This window comes from Macrotis lagotis, chromosome 2 (assembly GCF_037893015.1).
Source record: "Macrotis lagotis isolate mMagLag1 chromosome 2, bilby.v1.9.chrom.fasta, whole genome shotgun sequence".
Taxonomy (NCBI): domain Eukaryota; kingdom Metazoa; phylum Chordata; class Mammalia; order Peramelemorphia; family Peramelidae; genus Macrotis; species Macrotis lagotis.
The window spans coordinates 251,695,146-251,706,636 of record NC_133659.1 but is presented as its reverse complement, the minus strand read 5'-3'; the positions used below and the strand labels follow the sequence as shown (position 1 = coordinate 251,706,636).

At 34.3% G+C, this 11,491-nt stretch overlaps 1 protein-coding gene and 1 pseudogene across 1 annotated transcript; both read left to right on the top strand.

The window, feature by feature from the left end:
- Positions 1–1,207: 1,207 nt before the first annotated feature.
- Positions 1,208–2,844, top strand: LOC141512176 (BRCA1-A complex subunit Abraxas 1-like; annotated as a pseudogene).
- Positions 2,845–9,751: 6,907 nt separating this feature from the next.
- Positions 9,752–10,681, top strand: LOC141511594 (olfactory receptor 10P22-like). Its single transcript, XM_074220721.1, has one exon. The coding sequence runs from the start codon at positions 9,752–9,754 to the stop codon at positions 10,679–10,681; it is 930 nt and encodes a 309-aa protein (XP_074076822.1).
- Positions 10,682–11,491: the final 810 nt, after the last annotated feature.

Here is an 11,491-nt window from a genome sequence, read left to right as displayed (position 1 = left end):
TTCATTAATGATAGAGTCAGAGAAGGTCTATATGTACAAGAACCAGGCACATACTTGTAACTCTGCTAAGGTCAAAGAATTAGATTGTTTGATCCTAACAAATGTTTGGCCTGTTTATTGTAGGGGAAGGGAAAGGGAAGGATATGAGAATTTGGGGGAATGCTTAATTGTGAATAGTTCTTCAATCTTAGAAAGGAGATCATATGAAAGAAAAGGATCTCTGTTCTTTTTCTCTGTTGTGTTTTGAAAAATGAATATAACAGGAGATAGTGAGGCTAAAATCAAGGAAAAACTATGTTAAGATCAGTTCTATCTGCAAACTGACTGCAATTCACCTTTTAAGACTTATTATTCATTTCAATTTTTTTCATTTAGTTTCATTTAGATTGACTATTCAGTCTCCTGTCTCTGTCTTTGCTCAGGATGTAGTCCCATGTTGGAATGCATTTCATTTCCATTTTTAACGTTTTTAGTTTCCTTCAATATTCCATTGAAGTCCCATCTCCTATATTGTCCCTTTCTTGATCTGCCAAGCTACTTTTGCCATGCCCCATAAAATTCTATTTATTTTGGATATATATACACATGCTATTTATGTATAGAAATGAAACTTCTCAGTGGTGGGGATTATGTCATGTTTTGGTCTTTATATCACCAGCAACTGTTACAGTGTTTGTGGTATGTACTTATTTATTACTTGTTGTTCTAGGTAAAGATGGCCATGTGAAAGGTGCAGAGATTCCAATTCTCCCCCCTTTACTCCTGAGATGATTTCAGAAGATCACCAAACCAAGCAATAGTCCCCCCCAAATCCAAAATGACCCCTTAATAAAGTCATTCATCCAGTCTAGGGTTAAACCAAAAGAGGATCAGAAACCCTGAGTTCTAGAAGAGGAAATAGTGCAAAAGTTCTCAGCACAGAGAGTCCCAGAAACACCATGATTGGGAACACTCCAGCAATAGAGTAAAGCAGTATATGACTCAAAGGATACAGAGGAGGCAGGATCCTGATCTTGGAAACCTCACAGGGGAGAGAAGAGCATCTCTGATTAGATGCAATCATCTATAGACCTCTAACCTCACAGTGGGAATAAAAGAAAGAAGAAACCTAAAGGGATGATTTTGAACATATAGTCTTAAGAACAAGGAAGGAGGGTGCTCTTAAGAATTCATGTTTGGCTCCCTTGCTTCAACATTTTAATTCCATTGCCAACACAACATACAAAGACATATTTCAGGATATCAGCTTTTAGGTTTTTATTACTCAATAGGTGAAGTAAAGGAGTAGGCACTGAAGACAATCTTATGCTACAGAGATTGGAATTGGATGGTTCCAATTCAGACTTAATTCAGACTAACCAATGACATTTTGAGAGAAGATTCTTCACAAAAATTTAGAAAAACATCTTTCAAATCAGGGACTTATTTTTCTGTTGCTAATGCAAAGCATATATTTCTCTACTCATAAGTTGGATCATGCTTTACATAAACTTCAGGAATGGCAGGTGTTGAACATTTGGATTGGCTAGTGACATTCAGCTTGTGTTATGCCATAGATTTTCAATATTTAGTTCTTAAATACTTTTCACAAATATATGTTAATGTAACAACATTTTATGAATTAGTTTATGTGAGATGGGTCTTTCCCTTTGATATCTGGATTTTCTTGAAGACGGGTAATAGTGATCCCTTTCACTGGGAGAAAAATCACAAATTTCTCATTCCCTTGGTGAAACTAATAAGAGTAGTAGTGCCTCATGTTATAGAGATACCTAACCCACGAAACTTCAAGATTCTTATAAAAATATATAGGCTAAATAGCTGTTTTTTAAACTAATGAAAATAGCTTAAACCAAATATTGGTTAGGCTTAATTATAGCTATATTGCATTTTAAGTGAACTAATCCATACAAAATAACCATCAAGTGTTTTTCATATTTAAAAGGCAAAAGCAATTGCTTATAAATTGGATAAGTTTTAGTTGAGTAGTTTTGAACAAATAAGGATACCTCTTTGTTTGGGTAGTCTTATATGAATGAAAAAATAGAAAGTCGCCGCTAATTTTTAACTTTCCTATACATTCATATGAAAAACATTCTTTAGAGTTGTCAAAAAATGCCCTTAGCAGTGGTGTCCAATTTGGGCCTATTAGAACCACAGGGATGTAAAACTTTGTTAGGTTGTTGTATATCCACCACCTTTGGTTGAACAGTCCTTGCGCATAGTTCAGAATTTATTTTTTAATTGAAAAAAGGAGCTTTAAAAGAGGTACAGAATATAAGTGAACTATATTGTGCTTTACAGCACTCAAGTATTAGTGAGCAATCAGTAGAAAAATTAATAAAGGCTATAAATAGACTAAAAGAACTGACAACATAAAAAGAACAGAGACTTTATCATCAGCAGTAAGAGACCATGACCCAGGTACAGAAGAGAATGTTTTCCTCTCTGAAACATTAGTGGATGTTTTACCCAAGTTGTGGATTTCTTCATTCTTGAACTGTTAGAAAGACATACAGAGTTCTAGAAATTGCTGTAATATTGACCATAAATTACAGCTGGTGAGTAAATCTCTGATACTGGAAAGCCTGATTTTCCAGAAGGCGATGAAACAAGATGTGGGGCTGATCAAACAAGAAGTGGAATGAAATATAAAAATCTCCCTATTTGGAGAAAAAAGTATAAATCTTCTGTCTTGGAGGACCAAAGACCATTCAAGAAAGCACAATTGTTAGAAATTCATGATCGGTCTGTTAAAAGAGATCAGGAAAATGGTGATCAGGAAAAAAATGTTCTATACTGACAACAGATGAAGATGCCAAGAAATTGAAGGATATTAATTAATATTGAGTGTTATCAGCTTTCTGAAGCTTTCATCAATTTTTCAGATTGTTCTGACTAGATAGGTTATAATAATTTTCTAAAGTATTGTTGCATGCAAAATATTTTGGAAACTTGTTAAATTAGGAGTGTGACAATATTTTTATTTCAGTACCCTGGAAGTAAGACAAAAATTGCTAGTTATTTTTCTACTTGATTTTTAGATTTTGTAAATAAAAGCTTTCATTGAAACTATTAGAAAAAAATCAAAACAATAAAAAAAGAAAAATGAAAACACAGGGAAATATATTAATGAAAAATTGGGAGGAAGAGGAGAGAATTTACTATCTCCCATAATTAGGGGATGATGTTGAAGAGGTCAGAAACATGGAATAAAAGATGGGGGAAATGTATGACATGCACCTCTTTTTCATCTGGACTAGACAAAAGAGTTTGGGTCATAAATACATTAACCTCAGAAGGGAATATTGGGACAGCAGGGGAAGGTCATGACTTAGAGGACCAAAACATAGTGTGACATGAAGGGGAGATTAAGAGGAAAGAAATAATAACTTGAGATGGCGCTTAGTAAAAGAGAAGAGGAAAAGTGAGACAAAGTGTTCAATTATAGATTATTCAATTTTAAGTAAACTTCTTTTTTAAATTACTTTCTTTGTAAAGACTGGATGGGTGTTAAGAAAAAGAAAAAAAGAATAAGAGGACAAGATGAGGGAAATATATAACTGATGATTAGAACCACAAAATTGAGTAGAATGTACTCACCCACAAAATGAAAGAAAATAACTATAGTGTAAGATAGCAGAGAAAGCAAGAGGTTTACAAGAAACACAAAATTATTCTAATGGATGGGATTAAATTTAAATTTTTCTTTGGTGAATTTCATTTTATTTTGTTTTATTTAGGTCAAATTTTTTTAGTTCATTTTTATTTATTTACTTTTTTTGCAAGGCAAATGGGGTTAAGGGGCTTGCCCAAGGCCACACAGCTAGGTAATTATTAAGCCTCTGAGGCCAATTTGAGCTCAAGTATTCCTGACTCCAGGGCCAGTGCTCTATCTACTATGCCACCTAGCCACCCCTAGGTCAAATTTTAAAAAGAAGGATAATAGTCATGATTTCAAACAAAGCAATGGCAAAACAGACAGGATTAACAGAGATAAAAACAGAAATTTCATTGTTCTAATTCACCATGACTAATGACTCAATATCAATAATTAGTGAAGAGGCACTTAGAGCTAGCTAAGTGGTGCCCCTGAATAGAGTACTGGGCCTGAAGTCCAGGACATCTGATTACAAATTTAGGTTAAGTTTCCTCTTTCTAAGTTAACCCTGGGTAAGTTTCTTAATGTCTGCTTGCCTCAATTTCCTCAATTATAATATAGCAACAATAATTTATCTACCTTTCAGGGCTGTTAAAATAATCAAATAAGATAATATTTCTATCTTGAGTTGTAATTGGTATTAAACAAATGCTTATTTCCTTCTACATTATCTATCTAGCTGAAGTGAATATTATAGCATCTGAATACTTCCAGGCAATAGGTCTTATAGTAGATTGCAAGGTTGAACAGAGGATAGAATATAAGAGGTGAATTCAGGAAGACGAGTTCAAATTTGACTATAGCCATATATTTGCTTTGTGACCCTAGGATGGGCAATTAACTTCAATCTACCTTAATTTTTTTATTTTATTGGGTTTTTTTAGATTTTTGCAAGGCAAATGGGTTTAAGTGGCTTGCCCAAGGCCACACAACTAGGTAATTATTAAGTGTCTGAGACTGGATTTGAACCCAGGTACTCCTGACTCCAAGACCGGTGCTTTATCCACTACGCTACCTAGCCACCCCAATTTTTTTTATTTTAAAATAGGAATTTTAGTAGTATAGTCATTCATCAGAGATATTTTGAGTTTGATTGCAGATCTGCACAATAAATATAACAATAAAGACTCATGAATATTTTGTTTTCAGTGCACATAAAAATTATATTCATACTCTATTGTAGCCTATTAAATGAGCAATAATATTATGTTCAAAAAACCAATGTGCATCCCTTAATTAAAATATTTTATGGCTAAAAATGATAACTTATAATCTTTTGAGTTAGAATCTTTTGGTTGGAAAAAAACTTTCCTAGAAGTTGCTGATAGCAAACTGATGAGGATGGTAGTTATTGAACACTGGTTGACTGTGATAATGTCTTAAAATATGACAATAATGAAATTTGCCACATTTATTGACTCCTACTTTAAATTGAACTTTGGGGTCTTGATAGGATTATTAGTTTATCTAATTTTAATACTGTTGTGTCTCAGGTTACAGGAAAACCAGTGTAGAAGTAGAAACAGGGGAAATACTTGACCAGTGGGGCAGTCCGAACAAAGAACATTGATCAGTAACTTTCTTATATGTAGTTTAAGATACTTCAAAGCAATTACAATTGTAACATCACTGATCACTGATCTTAGGCAATCATAACAGAGATAATTATAATGAAAAAATTTTTAAATACTATTAAAATTTTCAAAATATGACACAGACATGATGTGAACCCATGGTATTGGAAAAATGACACCAATAGACTTGTAATGCAAGGTTGCCAGAAACTTTCTGTCTATTAATTCAATATTTGTAAAACCCAATTAACTAAGTGCTTAATTGATTAAACAAGGTTATATTTATAAAAGTCCTTGCTAATTTTAATTATTATTTAATTTATTATTAATTATTAAATTAATAGTTATTATTAATTATTGTTATGTCAAGGAGAAATACATGGTAAAACTATATTAATGGGAAGTTCAATTTTATACCTAGACAAATCTAACCATTAGATAAAAAGATTGAAGGTAATAACTCAATAGATTTACAAAAAAGTTAAATATGAAAATTTCTTTTGATTTCTGAATTTGAGTGGAAAAGAATTTCCCTCTGGGTAATTGGTGCCATAGGAGCTAGAATCTGGAAGGCTGAAGTTCAAATCCAACGTGGCTCTGACCAAATTATTTAATTTTCTTTTAGCATCAGTTTTCTGATTTGTTAAATTGGGATAATAAATATATTATCTGGTCATTATACAGGTTACATGAAATAATACTTGTTCATTACTTTCCAAACTTTTAAACACTTCACAGATGCTATGGCCTGTTTCTCAGGAATGTGGATTACTTTTACAGAAGTTGACCAAGTATTAGGGCATTTAAAATTGGTAGCCACAGATTCAGAAAAGCAGAAACATTAAAGAAATCCTTTACTACTAAAAACAATTCAATAAATTATATTCAGTGAAAGAAATTTGGAGAAAAATCAACTCATGAGTAATTTTATCTCTAAAAATTCATAGGTCAAAGAACAGTTAATAGAATAACAGATAATTTCATTAAAGAAAATGGCACCTATGAGATAACAAAATTTTTGTGATGCTGGCAACACAATCTTAGTAGAAAATATACATCTCTAAACTTTTAATTTGTAGACTGAAAGATTATAATAATGACTTTGGCAATCCTCTAAAGTAATTAGAAAAGTTCCAAGTAAACACTAAAGCAAAAAGTTCCAAGTCAACACTAAAACTAGATCTTAAGATATGTGAAATTAAAACAACAGTCTCAGCACTTGTAATTGAGAAGTAAAACCAGGTTCTGGAATTATGAATAAATCCAACAAAACAGCTAGTGGACTTGATTAAATGAACAAAAAGAAAAAGAAAACTCAATAAAATGAAGATAAAAAAATTTATAAAGTACTATTTTTGTCCAACTGCATGCCAACAAAACTGTTACTATTGCTGACATTTTTGAATTTGTACAAAAATACCAAAATTTCAGATTAATTGGAAAAAATAGAAAGTTTAAATTATCTAATTTCATAAAAAAAGAAAATAGATTAACCATAAATGAATTTTCAAAGCAAAAAGGCCCAGGACAGTGAATGGAATAAAGTCTGAGATTTCTTCAGTAGAATATAATAGACTGGTGTTATGTCTCTTCTACTCCTCCTCCCCTGACAAACAACCTTGACAGAAATGTAAAGAGTAAACTGACCCTGTCTTATCTGGATTGAAGTCCTGGAGGGGGAGAACCTGTGTCTGTTTGAATTATATGCTTTTTCTTTAGAGTAATTTATGCATCTCCATTGTGAAAACCAAATTCTTCACTAATGAGGATGGGTCAGTGGGTGGAGGAGGGGAATCCCTTTAGGAAAAATAGATTGTGGATTTCTTGTTCAGGGCCTCTCTCAGGGAAGGTCAGATTCTAGAGAACTGAATAAAACTTTTCTCTTCATACCTTGAGAAATCTCTGAGTTTTATTCAAGTGGGTAGACTCATCCCATACAACAGGATGCATTTGTCAGACATTCAAAGAAAACTTGACCCTGATCCTACTTTAACTATTTGTAGAAATAGGGAAGAATGAATCCTACCAGACTCTTTACATTATTCAAATATTGGCTTGATATCTAAACCAGAAATGCACAAAAGAAAAATTAAACAAGGGACCATTGTTCTTAAATATTATCAGATCAAAAAAATTAATATAGTATACAGTAATATAGTTACAGTATCAGAATAAAAAGATTATGTGCTATGTACAGACTATTTTTATATTGTAAATAATGAGGTCAACACAGGTAAAACTATAAATGTAACTTACCATGTTAATAACAAATGTAATAAAATGATATAATTTTATTAATATAAGGTGAAAAACTCACAAAAGTCAGCATTCAATTCTATAATATAATCCATGAACTTGTAAGTTTATAACTTGCAATAATAATACTTGCATTGCTTGATGTACATTTGTGGTGAGAAATGTACTTTGTTAAAGTGATATCTTTATCTGTCTTTTCATGTGTGTATATTCACACATGACTATAACATATACAATATATATTTCAGGTATGCTGCAAAGGGGATTTGTAGGGTACCTCTGAACAATTAATTGTCCCCAACCCACATGATGGGATTTCTGAATGTAAGGAGCAGATAGCCCAAGACAATGAAGCATTAAAATATGTCCAATTCTGATTTTGAGGAGTTGCATTATAAGTTTGTGGTTCCACACTGATGGTGATATATTCACTTACTATAAAGAGTATGAAAGTGGGAATAACCTATTGGTTCATCTCCTTCAGGCTTTGTTGGGTCTATGCAAAGGAAGTTTGAAGAAGCAATCATATTTTTTTCCTCTTTTAAGAAGTGAAAAAATTTGCATCAGTCACCTTAAGGAAAGGCTGTCTCTGGTCATAAAAGAATAAACAAGCAAGGAAGGGAGTTATCTCTGCTAATTCAGATGAGAACTAGATGGAAAACCTAGCTGATGACTAAGCACCAAAGCTCTCTTTGGTTCCTTCATTGCCCATTTGCAGTCATTATCCTTGTCTTGGTATCTTAGCTTTTACTCCCCTGTCAATTTGCTGGTAGAGGTTGGCTGCAGATGGCAACTTCTGTGGGAAGGCAGGAATCCCCCTCTTCCCTTTCCCTCTCTTGCTTGTCATTCTACCCCTTTCACATTCATGTAGCCTGTTCTCTTTATGGTGGAGGAGTAGCTATGACTGTCCCAGTTCCCAACAGAGTTGCTATCCTGTCATACCACCTGTCTACCTGGACCCTTGTCAGCTTGCCCATCATGAATTTTATCTATCTATTTATTTATTTATTTATTTATTTATTTATTTATTTATTTATTTATTTATTTATGTGTTTATTTATTTATTTATTTGTTTGTTTATTCATTCATTCATTCATTCATTTATTTGTTTGTTTATTTATTTATTTATTTTTACTTAGCTTCACATTCTTGGGGTGGGGGGTTGTGGTTTCTTCATTTGCATCAAAATTAAAAGTTTTGCTTTTCAATTAAATTCTGGTTTCTTCAGTCTATGTCAATGTTAACTGCCTAAAGGCTATGAGGAGGAGAACTAGGTGATTTCCATCTTGACCAGAAGGCATTTGTCTTGCAAATCCTCATCTACATAATATCCTGCAAGGATATCTATTTTAGACTCATTTACTAATCCTTCTTTCTGGAACTCCATTTCTCCATAGATTTGAGATAATCCCTCCATTCTCTAATCCCTTTGATAGAGTTGGGGTGATGAATATGAGGTGTCTCTTGACACAGATTTTTATACCTATATTGTAGGGAGCTCAGGGTAGAAGGGAGTTAGGTAGCTACTGTGCACTTCTCCTTAGGAAAGTTAGGGCCTAAGGGCAAACTTTTCCTTTTTACTTCCTTCTTTCCTTTTGAATCTAGATTAGTCAACTCCCTTTCTCATACTTTTCTCTCTGGGAATCATGGGTTCCCATGGACTTTACCTCAGGGATAGTAAACCAGGAATCCACATGGGAATGCCTGCCAGCAGCTGCTACCTCTAATAGGGACTTTGGGAGGGAGATGGGAATCTTATCAGAAATTTAAAGCTTAGCCCATTCTTTCTCTTTATCTTGTAACTCACTCTATGTGCCTCAGTGTTCCTCTGTTTCTTTTTTGTTCTCTTCAATCTTTTCCTCTCTTTTTCTCTCTCTCTCCTTCTCTCCTCTTTCTTCTCAATTGCCCCTTTCCCCTCTTTCCCCTCCTCATAATATTTCTCTATGTGTGCCTATATCTGTCCACATCTTCAGTTACCTTTAATGCTGAAAGATTGTTTCTGTCCATAGAAGATAGGACTTTGTTTCTATTATATAAACCTAGATTACATTTTATATGAAAAATCAAAAAATAATTATATAGTAGCTTTCTCAGAGAGGACATTCTACTATCCTTCTCCTTATCCATCACAATTTTCCCATTTGAGAAGTTCTTTTTTTCCCCTGACCTGGGTCTCTTATATTGCAGCAGTTTGTCTACTTTCTCTTCTTTGGGACTATTAACAACTCTCTTTTCTGTCTCCAGATGCAGATTTAGGGTCATGGCTGATGGAAATGGGACAGCAGTGACTGAGTTTATTTTGTTAGGATTCTCAAATTTGGGGGCCTACTGGAGTTCCCTCTTTTGGGGAGTGCTCTTTGTCTATTTGATCACCTTCGTAGGCAACTCCCTGATCATCATCCTTACCCTAATGGACTTAGTCCTGAGCACTCCCATGTATTTCTTCCTTCGGCATTTCTCTATTGTAGAGATTCTCTGCACTATGACTATTGTGTCTAGGATGCTAAGTGATCTCCTCTCCTCACATCCGGTCATCTCTCCTTCCAGTTGCTTCACCCAGATGTATTTCTTTGCCCTCTTTGGCATTGCTGAATGCTTTATACTCACTGCCATGGCCTATGACCGTTATGCTGCCCTTTGCAGGCCATTACATTATACCATGCTGATGAATCAACGGGCTTGTGTGGGTATGGTAGGTGCTTCCTATCTAATGGGCATCACCACAGGTACTACCCACTCCATATGCATCTTTACCTTGCCCTTTCATGGCATAAATATTGTTCATCATTTTCTATGTGACATTTTGCCTATTTTGAGGCTGTCAAGTGGTGATACATTCTGGGGTGAGATTGGGAATCTTGGTGTCACCCTGCTCTTTATCATTGCTCCCTTTATATTAATCCTATTTTCCTATATTCGCATCCTCATTACCATCCTTGGGGTAGCCTCTGCTCAAGGATGCCAAAAAGTCTTCTCTACTTGCTCTTCCCACCTCCTGGTTGTCATTCTCTTCTTTGGGACAGGGACCATGGTCTATGTGAAACCCCAATCCAGTACTCCTCAGGACATGGATCAAATCCTCTCCCTTTTCTACACAGTTGTAACCCCCATGTTCAATCCTTTTATCTATACCCTGAGAAACAAAGAGGTGATAGGAGCCCTGAGGAGAAGGGTAACAAAACACTTTTAAAGTCCTTGCCTGATCCAGTGGTTTGCTTGGCTTCCTTTTTGGTAAGTTGAGAGATGCTTCATGATCTTAATTTCTTTTTAAATTAAATTTTATTTTTTTCAACTATCAAATGGATTCTTACAATGGTTAAGTTGTTTCCCTGTTTCTATTCTCTCTCTCATCAATCCACCCTCCACACAATTACTATGTAAATATTTTCTAGGCTCAGGGCATTTTTTTAGGCAATCAGAGTTAAGTAACTTGCCCAGGGTCACACAATTAGTAAAGGGTCTGAGGCTGTATTGGAGCTTACATTCTTCTGACTCCCAGTCCCATCTCATTACTCTAAAACAGAACTTTTGTCAAGTCAGTTTTCTGTTTAAGAACCTTTAGTGTCTTCCTATTATTTCTAGGATAAAATGCAAACTCCTGTGTTTGGTATTTAAAACCATTCACAATCTATATCCAATCTATTTTTCTAGACTAACTATACATTGATCCTCAGTGTGGATTGTATGTACCAGCCAAATTGATCTGGTTGCTGTTCCCCAAACATGATAATATAGCCCTTGCCTTTCTCTTCTTTATAATCTGTATCCTGTGTCTGGAGATTATTCCTTCTTCATCTCTGTCTCTTAGATCACTACAAGGACTAGTTTGAACATAATGATGTCTCATATGGAAGCTTTTCCAATTTTTCTCCTCCCACTCCCAGTCATTAATATTGTTCCCTTGAAATACTTTCTATATACATTGTATATCCTTCTCTGTTCACATGCTGTTTTACCCCAGAAGAATGTAAGATCCTTTCAGAGGGAGACTATTTCATTT

What these genes read in the sequence shown, in the direction of transcription:
- LOC141511594 (XM_074220721.1), top strand. Translation starts at nt 9,752, where the DNA reads ATGGCTGATGGAAATGGGACAGCAGTGACTGAGTTTATTTTGTTAGGA.